This window comes from Neophocaena asiaeorientalis, unplaced genomic scaffold, assembly GCF_003031525.2.
Source record: "Neophocaena asiaeorientalis asiaeorientalis breed wild unplaced genomic scaffold, Neophocaena_asiaeorientalis_V1.1 scaffold120, whole genome shotgun sequence".
Taxonomy (NCBI): domain Eukaryota; kingdom Metazoa; phylum Chordata; class Mammalia; order Artiodactyla; family Phocoenidae; genus Neophocaena; species Neophocaena asiaeorientalis.
Window position 1 is genome coordinate 252,102 of NW_020185322.1, and position 16,998 is coordinate 269,099.

General features: G+C 37.0%; 1 protein-coding gene across 2 annotated transcripts in view; it reads left to right on the top strand.

The window, feature by feature from the left end:
- Window positions 1-16,998, top strand: part of ANKRD26 (ankyrin repeat domain 26) — an 83,604-nt gene that overhangs the window by 63,416 nt on the left and 3,190 nt on the right. For both annotated transcript variants that reach the window (XM_024734168.1, XM_024734167.1), the window contains 7 exons: window positions 488-558; window positions 896-989; window positions 4,915-5,027; window positions 6,628-6,757; window positions 12,675-12,965; window positions 13,547-13,764; window positions 15,164-15,392. In XM_024734168.1, the coding sequence (XP_024589936.1) occupies window positions 488-558; window positions 896-989; window positions 4,915-5,027; window positions 6,628-6,757; window positions 12,675-12,965; window positions 13,547-13,764; window positions 15,164-15,392 (1,146 nt within the window). The remainder of the gene's footprint in view (window positions 1-487; window positions 559-895; window positions 990-4,914; window positions 5,028-6,627; window positions 6,758-12,674; window positions 12,966-13,546; window positions 13,765-15,163; window positions 15,393-16,998) is intronic.

The following is a 16,998-nucleotide window of genomic DNA, read 5'->3' on the forward strand; positions in this document are numbered from 1 at the left end:
CTGGTGGAATTGGGACTCAGACCCACGCGTTCTGGCTCCTGTGTAGATACCGCCTCTCACACTAGTCGCTGAAGCATCTGGCTGTCACCAACAGCAGTGTGTAGTGTGAATGTTCATAATCACTGGAAGAGCTGTGGTCATTCACTTATGTGGATATTTAAAATTATAATTGGTATAGAGCGTGGAATAAAAAATATAAATGTCTTTCCCCATTTGGCCAATTTATAAGTTCGTGTATTTATTTGATAAAATATAATTTAAAGCATGAGTGATGTTGTGGTTTAGTACTAGAGGTCAGTAACTTGTAAAGGGCCAGATAGTAAATATTTTAGGCTTTGTGGTTCACAAGGTGTCTGTTGTAGCAACTCAACTCTGCTGTTGCAGCAGGAAAGTAGTCATAAACAATATGCAGATGAAAGACATGAAAACAGATGATGGCGGATTTGCTAGGTTATCAGTAATTTAAAAAAATTTTTTCTCCTTTTAGTTGCAAGAAGCACAGGATCGACGTACAGAGGCCATGAGATGTGCTGAGAAGACGCAGGATCACATCCAAAAGTACAATTTGAAGCAGCACAGAAAATAACTTAAGTATAGAGCAGATAAGCAGTATAGTATGAGAATTATATCAGTAATGACAATAAAATACATCATTGTGAGGCTGGGTAAACATTTCAGCTTTGAGCTATTTTGAAATGCATAATTTTTCTCCATTATTTCGAAATTTTTTACATTATCCACAGAACACAACTAGAAAATGGCACAATTGCCAAATCATCTCCTTTTCAAAATTCTAAGAACGTATGTAATTGAACCTGCAGGTGTTTGTTCAGAAAATGTGTGGTATTTTAAAAGTCTATGTGTGAGAATAATTATTTTAAAATATGCATTTTAGGCTTGAAATTGAAAATGCCAAGTTAAAAGCTACAGTCAAAAAGCAAGCCGGCAAAATTGAACAGCTTCAGAAAAACCTGTTAAGTACGAGTTCAGTAAGTCAATCTCTTAATTTTTGTCATGCTGAAAAGGAATTTTAATTTTTATACTAGTAATATATAAGAATATTTTAGACAATATGAAAAGTCTCATTGATAAAAGAGTTTATTTTTATATTGATACTACTTGCTACTAGTAGCATAATTCCTCTTTATAGAGGAAGTTGACTGAAATAATAAAATTGATTTTTCTAGTAAGATTTTAATTAAAAAGATTGTGACAGTCCAAAAGCAATATTTTATATATACCACATTTTGTTAATTCATTCATCTGTCAATGAACACTGGGATTTTTCCACCTTCTGGCTATTGTTAATAATGCTGCTATGAACAATGGTACACAAATATCTGTTTGAGTCCAGAAATTTGAGTAATGATTTGGTCTAGAATTCTGAATTTCCCTTGTAATCTAAACCCTCCAGTGCTATTTTGAGAATGAATTACTTTTTTTTTTTTTTTTTTTTTTGGGTGAGCGCCACCAGGGAAACCTGAGAATGAATTGCTTTTAATGTTGTAGTTCGTTTTCTTTATCAAGAAGGAATACTAGGTCACTATGCAAGCATTTTTCTGAAAGGAATATATTTTTTCCTTTCTTGGATTTTATTTTACTTCATTTTTTAAAGATTTTTTTGATGTGGACCATTCTTAAAGTCTGTATTGAATCTGATACAATACTGCTTCTCTCTTATGTTTTGGTTTTTGGGCCAGGAGGCATGTGGGATCTTAGCTCCCTGACCAGGGATCGAAATCCCTGCATTGGAAGGCAAAGTCTTAACCACTGGACCTCCAGGGAAGTCCCCCTTTTTTCTTCAAAAAAAGAAAAGAGATGCCAGTGAAAAAGTAGAAATGGCTGCTCAGTCAGGGCCTTACATAGTAACAGGTGCTCCTAGCATAGCAAGTTCAGGAACAATTTTTTTCTCAGACACTTGAGTTAATCAGCCTTTCAAAGGTGTAACAGCCAGTCTCAGAAAAGACTGATGTGTAATCCAGGATTCCAATTTATCAATGTATAGTGAAAGCTGTGTAACTATTTACCAAGCAGAAAGGGATTCTCCTGCCATTTATATTCTCCTTTGTAGGGGAAGCTACCTATGATTTAAAAATCAGAAGATTCTATTGTGAACCCTAAGTTGGAGGGATGAGGTAGATGCACCTACCAACTCGTCTCTTTCCATCACAATAGTTAGATTCATGCAGTGTCATTATACAGATATACCTGTCAGGGGAACCAGAACATTCTATTGACTGGCCCTTCTTGTGTTCAAAGAAACATTGAAAATTATTTTTTCTAGACTTGATATAAATTAGTCACATTGTATTAGCATACTTTTCTTACAAGTGACAATACAATATGTTGACAAAAGGAGTCTTATGTGAATGAGAGTGCCAGATGTCCCCTTACATTGTCACACAGAAATCTATTCGGGTATCAGAAATTGAAATTTTTGTAAGAATACCCCACACTGATTAAGCATATTAAAAAAATAATGAGGGATTTTCTGTAGATGCCTATAGAAATGAGTTAGGATTATGACATAGAATTATTGGCCACTTTAAGGTCTACACAAATCAAAAATTTAATGAGACAGCTTTTTACCAACTCAGTCAGTAGCCCTGGCTTCTCTAGAAAGTTCTCATCTTAGGAATCCCCAGGCCAGAGCCAACCTGAGTTAAGATATATGGTCGGCACAGTGTTGAGATGAAGAATCTGGGCTGGGAAGAAGAGAGAGCGCTATCTGACTCAAGACTCCAAACAATATAGTTGAGTATTCACCCGAAAGGAGTGTCAGAAGATTTCCATAAGGTCAGGTCTCTATGGAATAGGAAATTATTCAAAAGAAAACAAGGGCAGGGACTTCCCTGGTGCAGTGGTTAGGAATCCGCCCGCCAATGCATTGGACATGGGTTCGATCCCTGGTCCGGGAAGATCCCACGTGCCGGGGAGCCACTAAGCCCGTGCGCCACAACTACTGAGCCTGTACTCTAGAGCCCGCGAGCCACAACTACTGAGCCCATGTGCTGCAACTACTGCAGCCCACGTGCCTAGAGCCTGTGCTCTGCAACAAGAGAAGCCACCACAGTGAGAAGCCCGCGCACCACAGTGAAGAGAAGCCCCCACTCACCGCAACTAGAAAAAGCCCGCATGCAGCAGTGAAGATCCAATGCAGCCAAAAAAAAAAAAAAAGAAAACAAGGGCAAATAATTGATAATCTGATCCTTGTGAAAAACTTTGGAATTATAAAAGAAAATAAAGACAAAGTATGCTGGTCAACATGCTAAGGGTGAGGGTACCCCCCAAGATTAGAAAATAACACTACACTCAAAGTAACACCAATAAGAATAAACATAAAGTGTCCAAGAATAGCTCTGTACAAGGATAATCCACACCGAGTAATGGCTCATGAGTGTGGCTGAGGATGTTGTCTATGAGGAGCGAGAAGCGGGAGAGAAAAGTACAGGTGATCTCAGCAAAGGGGTCAAGGCTGGAAAGGTAGGTTAGGGAATCCGGTATGAAGCCTTGAGATGTAAGGAGCCCTGAGAGAATTTAGAAGGAGGATTAGAAAGGGTCAAGGACTGAACATCAAGGGTTACTGTCATTCAGACTGAGGTGGGCTCAGAGGAGCAGAGGCAGAGTGTGGTCATGTTAGCAGTTGATGCTGAGAAGTAAAGCAGGGTAAGGACTGAAGAAACAGTTCTTGATGACCCTCAAAACTTTTAGTGGAGTTACAAGATTGAAAGTCAATTTAGTGTAAAAGAAGAGAATAAGTGATGAAAGATGAATTGTGGATGAGACCATGCGTTAAAGAATGTAAGAGTCCGGGGCTTCCCTGGTAGCGCAGTGGTTAAGAATCCGCCTGCCGGGTTTCCCTGGTGGCGCGGTGGTTGAGAGTCCGCCACCGCGAGCCACAACTACTGAGCCCATGTGCCTAGAGCTCATGCTCCGCAACAAGAGAAGTCACCACAATGAGAAGCCCGCGCAGCACAACGAAGAGTAGCCCCCGCTCACCACAACTAGAGAAAGCCCGCACGCAGCAACAAAGACCCAACGCAGCCAAAAATAAATAAATAAAATTAGTTAATTAATTTAAAAAAGAATGTAAGAGTCCAGTGGCGGGGGTGGGGATGAGAGAAAAAGCTACAAGAATCAAGAAGAAGTTACATTTTTATTTAGTGTATAGAAGACTTAAACTTTATTTAAAGAGAAGAATGGTTAATAGAAATGGAGAAATTGAAACCTATGGAAGAACGCTTACAGAGAATGAAAGGCTTTATCTCATGTTGTGTGGGAATTTTTCAAAGATTATATTAGTAAGGTGATTTAACAAAACCTGGAATATCTTAAACCATTGATGAAAATGTTTCTAGGGCATCTTTAGAAACTAAAACGTGAATATAGCCACTCTTTAAAAAAATTTCATTAGCGTGTAAAAACCTCTGTGTTTTTTATTTCTTTCTTTCTTTATTTATTATTATTTTTTTGGTTGCTCCAGGTCTTGGTTGCAGCAGGCGGGCTCCCCAGTTGCAGCAGGTGTGCTCCTTAGTTGTGGCATGCAACCTCTTAGTTGCAGCCTGCATGTGGGATCTAGTTCTCTGACCAAGGATTGAACCCAGGCCCCCTGCATTGGGAGCACGGAGTCTTATCCACCATGCCACCAGAGAAGTCCCAAAACGTCTGTTTTTAACAAATAAATTTTGGCAATTTAAATTTTAGGAAAATGATGAAATGATGAAAATGAAAAATCGATATAAGCTGTTTCAAGAAAAGTCATTAGTTTTGAAGTCTGTCCTTATTGGCATCAGGTTTATAAACTGCGTTTCACTATAAATGTATATTACTCATGAACTCATGAGAAGTAATATTTTTAAGAAAGAAGAGTAAGTCTCTAGGTTTTAAAACATAATTAAAATTTTTTTTTCAAAGTCTGAGGATGAAAAGGAGCAATTAAAGAAATGTATTGAGTTAAAACAGTCTCTGGAATATAATTTGGATCAAGAAATGAAGAAAAATAGTGAATTAGAAAAAGAGATTACTGGGTAAGATTTTAATATTTCTGATAATTTCAACTATTAACTAATTGATTTAACTATAATTTTGTTTTATTAAAACCTTAGATACAAATTCATTTTGTATGTGTATATTCATACTTAAATCATCCATCCTATTTAAAAGTTTACCTTAGAAACTCACAGCACAACCTGAAACTGTTTTGAGTGCCCCAGTATTACAGTTCCTCTTTAATGATTTCTAAAACAATAACAATAGAGTGCCTTGCATATAGTAATGTCACTCTGCTCTTCATCATCTACCTTGAATTTTTATGTCTGCAAGATATCTTTGCTCTTTTTTGGTAATCCTGCCTTCTTTTAGTTGTGTTCTTCCCCTTCAGCGTTCAAGTATTTTAATATCTAAAAACCTATTTGTGTCACTGTTTAACAACATCAAAAACTACCTTGATTTTGCTTATATTTTCTTTCTGCTCTAAAAGTTTAGTTCTAGAATATACATACAAAAACATATGTGTGACTTAAAGAATAATAACATTAGTGATCATGTTTTGACCACTCAGATTAAAGAAAAAAAAAAAATAGAGTGTTTCCCAATGTCTGTGATGCCTCCACATGGCTTCCTTTCTGGTTATTTGCTGAGCATAGTTAGTTAGCCCTCAGCATCTGCAGATTCAACCAACCTCAGATTGAAAGTATTCAGGGGGAAAAAAATTCCAGAAAGTTCCAAAAAGCAAAACTTGGATTGGCCTCAGGTGGCAACTATGTCCATAGCATTTATTTACATTGTATTTATAACTACTTACATAGCATTTACCTTGTATTAGGTATTATAAGTGATCTAGAGATGACTTAAAGTATACAGGAGTATGTGCTTAGGAGGACTTGAGCATCTGTGGATTTTGGTATTATACTTATGGTTCTTTCCTGATTCTCATTAGTATTTTTCTCTCATTTAATTTTCTCTACATTGCTTGGCATTTTGTTAACATTGTGCTGGGCAAGATTTCTAGATCTCTTAAAACAGCTTGAAGAGACTGGTACACATTCTCTCTCTGCTGATTTCCTTTTTTATGAAGCTCAGCCTGGTTTTTTTCCCCGTCAGCTCAGACTCCAAAGATTTTTTTCTTTCTTGTTTCTTTTTCTGTTTTGAGTGAGTGTCGATGTTTTTTGTGTGTTCTTTCTTTGCTTCTTGTAGAGGCTGTGGTCAGTAGGTACCAAAATGTCTTTTTGTGTCTTTTCAAAACATTCATATATGATATGCTTTTCTTCTTCAACTTGGATACTGATCTCTGGTTTATAACTAGTATTTAATAATAAGTTAATATTTCATATTAACATACTAAAAATGGATACTAATAACAGCTTACTTATAAGAACTGTATAATATATGTATACACACACTATATTAACTCTTTACTTAGCGTGTGTCATAAAATTTTTCTTCATATTATTTACCTAAGATTATAATTTAGTCATTATGCTTTCAAACAATATTGGATTAGAACATATGAGAAAGAATTATAATTTATAGCATTTATTTTATATGATAGAACATATATCTGTTTAAATAATTATTAATTATCTACTCTTAAAGAACTTGACTTATTCATTCTATGCATTTCTACAGACTTAAGAAACTCTTAAAAATGCCAAGAAGGAAGTTAAATGAATATGAAAATGGAGAGCTTAGTTTCCATGGAGATTTAAAAATCAATCAAATTGAAATGGATATTCAGATTAATATGCTAAAATATAAGGTAATTTTTAATCAGTTTTGGGACCCAAAAGTCACTTAATTTGGGGAAATATAAATCACTCCATGCTTTGACCAGTGAAACGCAGATTTGTCTCTTAATGTTTTAGATTTGATACCAGTAAAAAAGACAGCTTTTTCCTATATCATTTTTCCATAAAAAGGGCACACTGTTGACTGTCTGTGTCTTGAACCATGGCTAGTGATCTGAAGCTGAGCAGCACACCATTACCCCAAAGCATCCATTTTTTTTGGTGGCAGCTTTATTGAAATACAATGAACATACCATGCAGTTCACTCATTTAAACTGTACACTTCAGTGACTTCTAGTATATTCAAAAAGTTATACAGTTATCACCACAATCAATTTTAGACCATTTTCATCACCCTATAAAGAAACCCTATACGTTTCAGCCATCACCCTGAGCCAGTTTTCTCTTCCTCGTATTCCCAGCCCCAGTGCCACGACTGTACTCCCTGTTTCTATAGATTTGCCTATTTTGGGTATTTCATGTCAGTGGAATCACAGAATATGGGGTCGTTTGTGACTGCCTTCTTTGATTCAGCATAATATTTTTAAGGTATGTCTGTTTTGTAGCGTGGATCAATACTTCATTTCTTTTTATTGCTGAATAATATTCATTTGTATGGACATACCACATTTTATTTATCCATTCATCAGTTGATGGACCTTTGGGTTGTTTCCATCTTTTTGGCTGTTGTTAATAATGCTTCTATGAACATTCATGTCCAAGTTTCGGTGTGAACATATTTTTTTCATTTCTTTTTGGAATATACTTATGAATGGAATTGCTGTATCATATGGTAACTCTGTTTAACCTTTTGAGGAACTGCTGTACTGTTTTCCAGAGTGGCTGCTCCATTTTACATCTTTATCCAAAGTGTGTAAGCATTCCAATTTCTCTACATGCCCGTCAACACTTGTCATTACCTGTCTTTCTGATTATAGCCATCCTAGTAGGTGTGAAGTGGCATCTCATTGTGGTTTTTTTTTTTTTTTGCTGTATGCGGGCCGCTCACTGCTGTGGCCTCTCTCGTTGTGGAGCACAGGCTCCGGACGCACAGGCTCAGCGGCCATGGCTCACGGGCCCAGCCGCTCCGCAGCACGTGGGATCTTCCCGGACAGGGGCACGAACCGGTGTCCCCTGCATCGGCAGGTGGACTCTCAACCACTGCGCCACCAGGGAAGCCCCTCATTGTGGTTTTGATTTGCGTTTTGCTGATGACTAATAATGTTGAGGCACTTTTCATGTGCTTATTGTCTATTTGTGTATCTTCTTTGAAGAACTGTCTATTCAACTTTTTGCCCATTTTTAAGTTGGATTGTCTTTTTATTATTGAATTGTAAGAGTTCTTTTTGTATCCTAGATACAAATCTTCGATCGGATATAGGATTTTCAAGTATTTTCTCTCATTCAGGAGCTTGCCCTTTCCCCTTCTTGATGGTGTCCTTCAAACCACGGAAGTCTTTAATATTGATGAAGTTCAGTTGGTCGAGTTTTGTCTTTTGGTGTCATATCTAAGAATTGCCAAATCCAGTCATGAAGATAAACACCTGTGTTTTCTTCTAAGAATTCTGTAGTTTTAGCTCTTGCATATTGAGTTAATTTCTACATATGGTATGAGGTAGAGGTCTAATTTTATTCTTTTGTATGTGGATATTCTGTTGTCCCAGTACCATTTGTTAAAAAGACTCTTCTTGTCTCATTCAATTATTTGGCACTCTTACAATCAGTTGGCCATAAATGTGGGGCTTTCCTTTTAGATCCTCAATGGTAATGCATTGATCTATATGTCTGTCCTATGCCAGTACCAAGTCAGATTTTATGAGAATTCTTTCTTAGTCATCTTGCATATTACCAGTTGTTTTATGTAATAATAAAAAGTCAGTGTAGTGGAATGTCTTTAACTCTACTTCCATGGAGATTTTTTGCCTCTTGAAGGAGCCTGTGGCCAGCTTATGCCTCACTGACCCCATGACATGATGGGAAGTGGGTTTACAAAGGTAAAGTCCATTCCTTTTTTTCTCCCTCCATTCAGACCTTTAGTCTCTCACCCAATGCCCCCCACTTCACTCCAGTTTCCATCAAATCTTGGTCACAAGATCTGCTGACTTAGTCTGCTATCTGCTTCATTATGTTTAGCTCATTATAATTCATAGACTCATCCATAGGTTTCACCATCTAGGAGGAGATTAAGTCTGGGCTGTCAGCTTTCCTCATTGGAAGTCTCTCTAAGCCATCATGTTGCAATTCATAATTAAATCTTTTGACGTGGTTCTTGTGTATAACACTCATGCTGATCTCGTTCTTGACAAAGATCCTGAATTCTCAGAAACCACAGTTCCCTGTATCTACCTTCTTTTATTTAAAAAGAAAGAGATGCATAGCTGTACTTTATAGCTTAACACATAATGAATAGAATAACTATTTAATCCCATCCAAAGAAAAAACTTTAAGAGTATAGCTGTTAAAAACCAGGTAGGGCTTCCCTGGTGGTGCAGTGGTTAAGAATCTGCCTGCCAGTGCAGGGGACAATGGTTCGAGCCCTGGTCCGGGAAGATCCCACATGCCATGGAGCAACTAAGCCCATGCGCCACAACTACTGAGCCTGTACTCTAGAGCCCGCAAGCCACAACTATGGAACCTGTGTGCCACAACTACTGAAGCCCATGCACCTAGAGCCCGTGTTCCACAACAAGAGAAACCACTGTAATGAGAAGCCTGTGCACCTCAACAAAGAGTAGCCCCTGCTCGCCGTTAACTAGAGAAAGCCTGTGCGCAGCAACAAAGACCCAACACAGCCAAAAATAAATAAAATGAATTTTTTAAAAAAAAGGTAATAATCAATTTATCTGGGACAAATAATAGATTAGTAATTTGAATTTCAAAGCCAGTTTTTATGATATAGAGAAGCACTGTGGTACAGTGTAAAAATGAGATAGTCCTACCTTCCCTTACAAACAAGCTTTAAGTAAGGTAAAGGAAAAATTGTATTTAATTATATACTGCCAAAGGACACTGCATTTGTTTTACTACTGAGAAGATTAAAAATGCTTCCATGATGTTTTATTTCCTCTCTGAGGAAAGGACAATGAAGATTGAGTCCTAGATTAATAAATATTCAAGGCTGCCTATCCCTTAGAATTTCAGTTAATTGAGATGAAGTAAAAAAGTCTGATTTTGGTAATTAAACTGACGATTTCTAGTTGTTTTTCAACTATTATACTTCATATGTCTCCTTGCTTACCAACCTTCCTTATCTTCAAACTTGAGGGGAAATTCTGAAGAGGCATACCTGCCTATCTGTAAGAAATTGTAAGTGAAGGGAACCTGCCAAAAACTTCCTCCTGAATAGTTCTTAGGTCTTTCTTCTAGTTATCTGCTTCTTCTCATCAGCACTGTTTGTCATTTCAAATTAATCTCAACATTTATTAGATTCCAGTTTATAGAAAACCAATTTCTACTGTGTTGAAGTTATGTTTCTTATTATCTCTTTTTTTTCATCCACTTTTCTATCTGTTTTTTTCCTAAAAATCTCCTCAAAGTTTAGTAGCTTAAATAAGCAACGTTTATTTTGTTCACAATCTATACTTAGGAAAAGCATAGCCAGGCGAGCTGGCCTCTCTTCCCCTCAGTTGGAACACCTACCCTGAACACCGAGGCTCTCTTTGTGGCCTGAGCTTCTCACAACATGGGGCTGGGTTCCAAGGTTAAGAGCCAGGCAGAAGCTGTGTTGCCTTGTCTAACCTCGCCTTGCAATTCACACAGCATCTCTTTCACCATATTCTGTTCATTAGGAATAAGTCACTTATGCTTGGCCCACAGTCTACCTTTTTTTATGGAATAAATTTTTAAAAAAACTTATGGATACATTTAAAAACCAGCATAATCTACCCACGGGCCACACTTTTTTATATTCCTTCCACATGAAGAATACACTTATCCCTACTCAGTTCCCCCACAAATCTCAATTGTTATGGTGTCAGGCTCAGGCTTGAGTCCAGGATCTTACCATCTTTCACCAGGTACGGATGGGGATGAGGCTCCTGGGCGTGGTTTCTAGAGTATAGCCCCTTGAATACCAGTCCTCTCAGTACTAAGACTTGAGAACTAAAGGGACAAATTTTCTGCCACCCACATACCCAGCATTCTGTTAAACTGCTAAAGACGCTCCCATTCAGAAATGGAAAATGGAAGACATGCTGGTCCATAGCAGTTCTGATACCTGCTGCCAGCTCTTTGGTTAGGACTTAGTCCCGACCATGGAAGTGATTCTCCTTTGCTGTACCCTCTGAGCTCTTTGTTCTGTCATTTTCGTAAGAAATGACCTGTGTTTGCAGCTGAGTAGTGTTTCTCAAGCCAGCAAGGGAAGAAAATGACACTGAAACCTGGAGGAAGGGGGACTTATAGAACTTCTAAGAAAATCCCAAAGGCCTCTTCTCATTTTGTACTGTCTTGGTCTCTGTTAATCCAAGCTAGCAAGCAGTGTTTTTGTCACCACAGTTCTCTTTAAAGCTTTGAGTGTCCTGTGAATTTTATTGAGGTTCATGCCATTGGAAAAGCTACCCTCCCAAATCTTTTTGAGATAAGCTCTTCTGCTTGGGCTTCTTGTGAAGCTGTTGTAGGACGGGAAAGCTTGTAGGATGATGCCTTTAAAATTCTTAGGCTTTTTTAAGATCCTTAAAGGAATTTGAGGCATCAACTTAAGTCTTTCCAGGGTGTTAATAAAGGGTTCTACAGTCTTGGCTTCATCTTTAGACCATGTTTTCCTGGCAGCACCCTAAATCTCATCTTAGCCCAGAACCTATTTCTTTGTTTTAGCATTATTTGGGCATGTGGAGATGCTGTAAATGGGATACAGATATTTGAACCCAATGAGTCCTGGATCCTTTATATTTAATAGTCTTTTTTTTTTTTTTTTTTTAGCTTATCCCTCTCATCAGTTTTACTTTCAGCTGCTTTGTAGCTAGAGTCCCCCTTCCTCCAGGTTGCAGTGTCATTTTCTTCCCTTGCCTAGAAGCTGTCACCTTCAGCCTCTTCAAGGGCCGTCAGGCTTCCATTAACAGTCTTACGAAGCCCTGGGAATTTTGTGAGATAAGTGTGAAAGAATTTGTAGACATGTTTTAAAACTACCACATCCACTTGCCTTGTCTTACCAAATAATCATACTGTCTAAAGGGAAGTTCTTCCCAACTCAGTGTCGTTGAAATTCCAGCAAGTTTTTTTGTTTGTTTTGTTTAGTATGTTCTCTTATTCTGTGGAAAGTAACAAAGCATTACAAGAATTAATGGCACTTTTTTGTTCAGAAAAATGTATGGATCATCTCGCTAAACTATTACACTGGGAGACGTGATTTCTCCTTAACCCTGTGAAGCATTTCTCCTTGGAATGCAATTCAAATTAGCATAAAATATTTGTAGCTCAGAAAAAAGGCTTATGGTATTAGAAGCCATATTTACAAGACTCATTAGATTTTCAGAGTCTTATTTTGGGAGACATTTATTAATTCAGCCCTAAATAACTCAATATGATATCCCTAAAACTTTAAAAATCATGGAGGGTTAAGATGAGGGTGGGGAAGGAGTAAGAGACTTTCTACTAAGAGGTGACTTATAATCATTTTATGGAGGAAAGACATGAAACAATAGAAGAATAAAAGAGTATAAAATCAAATGCAAATGTTGTATAACAATGACGACAGTAAAGGATATATATTTGTGGCTCTTGGTGGTTTGAATTTTTTCTTCATTTTCTTAGTAATTGAAGGTCCTACATGCTACAATATAGACACCATTTTATTGTAACTGAATTTATTTTAAAAGTTGATACTGGATTTGAGTTAGGCTATTCTCAAGTCTACGTCCCTAATTACCAAACGATTTTATTTTATTCATGCAGATTGATGACCTTACAGCAGAACTGGAAACTGCATCTTCAAAGTGTCTACATCTGGGTGCAAAAAATCAAGTTCTTCAACAGGAGTTATTATCTATGAAAGTAATGCAAAAGAAATGTGAAAAACTAGAGAAGAATAAAAAGAAGTTGGAACAAGAAGTAGTGAACCTCAGAAGTCATATAGAAATGAATATGATAGAACACAGTCAAGTAGAGCAGTATAAACGGGAGATTGAAGAAAGAGCAAGACAGGATATAATAGAAAAATTAAAAGAAGTCAACCTATTTTTACAGGTTAATTTTTTTATCTGTAATGTGCTTTAATTCACTTCACTATAAATTACATTTCGGATGTATACATTTTATGTGTTTCTTCTACTTCCCTTATAGCAGTTTGTTTTGTAAATTCCTGGAAGGAAGGTGGTATTTGTTTCTCTCTTTAAATATTTCGGTTTCCATCATTATTCTCACTAAATGGATCTTTCAAAACGATTCTCACTAGAGAATCATTCTATTTTTAAGACCAACTGGTATAAAACAAAACTATTAGGATGAAAAGAAAATATTGTGATTTAGAAATTGTACTATACTCTTGGATTATTCTTAGTTGTATTGTTCAATTTAAAAACTTTTAAATTGATCCTATTCTTTGAATTATCAGATTACATGGGTACAAATATAAGAACGATCCAACTTTAATTTTATAATTAAGATTTAACTCAGTTTACATTGATGATAAATATTTTTAAAGTTCAGCTTTTTTTTCACATTTAAAATTGCTTTCTGAATCACTGACGCAAAACTAAAGGGCAAAATGTACTATAATTATTCAGGTTATCATTATTTTAAACATGTATCTTTTTATTTTACTTTAGACACAAGCAGCGTCTCAAGAAAACTTAGAGCAGTTAAGAGAGAATAATAATGCTTCAGTAAGAAGTCAAATGGAACTCAGAATTAAAGATCTGGAATCTGAACTCTCCAAAATGAAAGCTTTTCAAGAAGATTCTAATAAAACAGAATTGGAAAAATATAAGCAACTCTACCTCGAAGAACTAAAAGTTAGAAAGTCATTGGCAAATAAACTAAACAAGTAAGTCAAAACATAGAATCATAGAAAATAAATTTAAATTTAGCTCATTAATTTGCCTCTAAAGCATAATTTTTATTGAGCCAGGTTCATGAGATTAGTAGGAAGTGAAAGCTAACTAGATAGTATAACTTTGGAAAATGATGTTAGTAAGTGAAGTCGCCTTTAAAATGTTAGTCCAGTTTGCATCTCCCCACCTTTTTGTTCGTTTTAAATAACTTTATTTTTTATATTTTCATATATTGGGTTGGCCAAAAAGTTCGTTTGTGTTTTTCCGTAAGATGTTACTGGAAAAACCCAAACGAACTTTTTGGCCAACCCAATAGTTAACCTGATTTAGTCTTTAAGCTAAGTGTTTTTGAAACTTTGTAATTTAGATAAAATTTCTTGTTGGAATTCCCGTAAATAGAAATATTAACGAGTTTAATTATTTTTTGGAAGATTACAGCTTAAACGCAAAGCGTCACATTTTAGCATTTGGTAAATTTACTTTCTTGATTATCATCTTTGGTATCATCGCTAGAGGGCGCCCTGAGACAAACTACTGTATTTGACGTTTTTCTACTCTACATAAAGGCATGCTTGTGAAATAAGGGGAAAGTAACAGAGGGGCGAAGGGCCGTAACATTCACAAAGTGTCTAAAAATAACACGGTGGCCTGCGTGGGGGGGGGTGCGTGGAAGACCGCAAGGGCAGATCCCACCCCCAGTGCCTCAGTAACAGTGTTACCGGTACCCGTCCGCAGCCTGTTAGGAACCGGGCCGCACAGCAGGAGGTGAGCAGCGGGCGAGCCAGCAAAGCTTCACCTGCCGCCCCGCATCGCCCCCCATCGCTCGCATTACCGCCTGAACCATCCTGACAACCCCCACACACCCCCATCCATGGAAAAGTTGTCTTCCACGAAACTGGTCCCTGGTGCCAAAAAGGTTGGGGACGGCTGCTCTAGATTATTCCTCAGTGCCGAATGCTTAATTTCTCTGAGGTAATGAGTGAAATGTGTATACAGGGGTGGTGAAAGCAAATGCTTGAAAATGTCTTTAAGGGATGGTTTGTTTTTTCATCCCTGAACTGGTTTACTAAAGGTGGGTGTCTAAGTGCAGCCATCGCAGAAGGCAGCAAGCGTCACCTGTTAAGCCGTCTCCATCGCTGACACCATTTCTCTCCTCTCCTGACTTTGACTTACTTGTTAGTTAAGGATCCCCCAGACACATATATACTTCTTTAGAACAATTTTACACCTAGAATTGTTTATAGTAGGTCTGCTCTGAGCCATTTTCAGTGTTAAAACGTGGTTTAATGGGACATTCCATTTACTATTATGGCAATTTTAAAAATGCAAATCATTTAGGAATCATTTAGGGAAAATGAAATGAATGAAATTGGTGTTTTGCCATCTTTCCAGGACTAATGAGAGGCTGGCAGAGATCAGTACCAAACTACTGGTGGAGAAACAGCAGAACAGATCTTTACTCAGCACTCTTACTACGAGGCCAGTCCTGGAGCCACCTTGTGTAGGAAGTCTTAATAATAGTTTAGTGCTCAATAGAAATCTTACTCCAGGAGAAAACTTAGAGATTTCTACCTCAAGTTCACGCCCTTCGAATAAGAGCCTGGAGATTTACTTGACCAAGGTTAGTTATATTATCCTTTTTCCCTTGGGTTTCAGATTTCTGATAATAACTCTTGTTTTTAATTTAGTGAAATTCTGAATTGTTTATTTGACTTACACACACGAAGTAAAAGCCATAATTCATTGTGCTAATAAAGAGAGAAATTTTATGATTTTTTTTAAAGTCTCTGGATTTCTCATTTTCAAGGGAGATTTATCATTAACTTTATTCAGTAAATGTAATTAAACTGACAAATTTTAAATTTCTTGAAAAACTGCAGTTAAATTCTATTTTAGAAATTAAATATTATTGCCTAATAACCAAAGATATACTTTCTAATTAATTTCAGTTTGGCAATGGTTCATAATCATTTTCAAGTTTTGCTGCACCCTAGTTTTTCTACCCCTAAGCATAAGTGAATGATTGGTATCCAAACACTTAACCGTATATGGATTTTTTTTACTTAAAGGAATCCTAGATAAATCCTTTTTGTGAATTAAATAGATTTGTAGCACTAAATAGGTTAATTTCTGTTTTTAAGTTAAAATTTTTTTGTCATTTTCGTACATGAGAGTGCATCCTTAATTACTGTTTTACTTAGAGCATTTTTATTGAATTTTTATAGAATGTCTTGCTGAGCAATTGTAGAACATTTCTAAATATGTAAATAAAGCAAATATTTACATTTTTAAAATGAAGTCCACTTATGTCTCTATCTTGCCATCACCTGGATGAATGACGACTATGATGGGGAGTCTTTAAATTGCAACTGGTTTTCATTGTGTATCATTGTTATTAAAATATCCATCTCAGTGCACAGGGTTTTATGGTTTTGATGGTGTTTTCATGATGTTCTTGATGCAGAGAAAAGTAGCTCTTGTTAAATGAAGTCTCAACCTGTTTTCTTATTTGGCTTCACGTCGTAACAAATCATAGAAGAGCAAAGCTAAGGTTTCTTAGACAGTGCTGTGGCTAAATTGGGTCTAAGTGCTTCAGAGCCGTGAAACTGGACTCCAGGGTCAAAAAGAAAATGCATGTCAAGCCCTCTGTCAGTTGCTAAGCATGATGTAAACTTAGAATGTTCTCATGGGTTGTCACCCAAAAAATCAGACAATGTATCATTTTACAAGATGAAGATGAAAGAGTGTGTGAATGCAAAAACAATGTGAGAGAAAATTTCTGTGGGAACTTTTTCCTTTAATTTTTTTGGAGGAAAGAGGTGTTTATTTTTTTAGTAATTCTAGATAAATCAAAAAATAGTTTATTTTAAACTCAATGTTGTAGTTACTAGGTATACATAGTTCCCTTGTGGGGTCTTTGCCAAATCGTGCTGGTTTTAATAAGAGAGATTGAAGAGCACTACTTACTCTATCTAGATGCAAAGACATGTCTCCATAATCACTACAGAATGCCACAGAATAGTTATTATACTGTTGTTGTTCATATAATTGTTTTTTTTTTTTGCGATACGTGGGCCTCTCACTGTTGTGGCATCTCCCGTTGCGGAGCACAGCCTCCGGACGCGCAGGCTCAGCGGCCATGGCTCACGGGCCCAGCCGCTCCGCGGCATGTGGGATCTTCCCGGACCGGGGCACGAACCCGTGTCCCCTGCATCGGCAGGTGGACT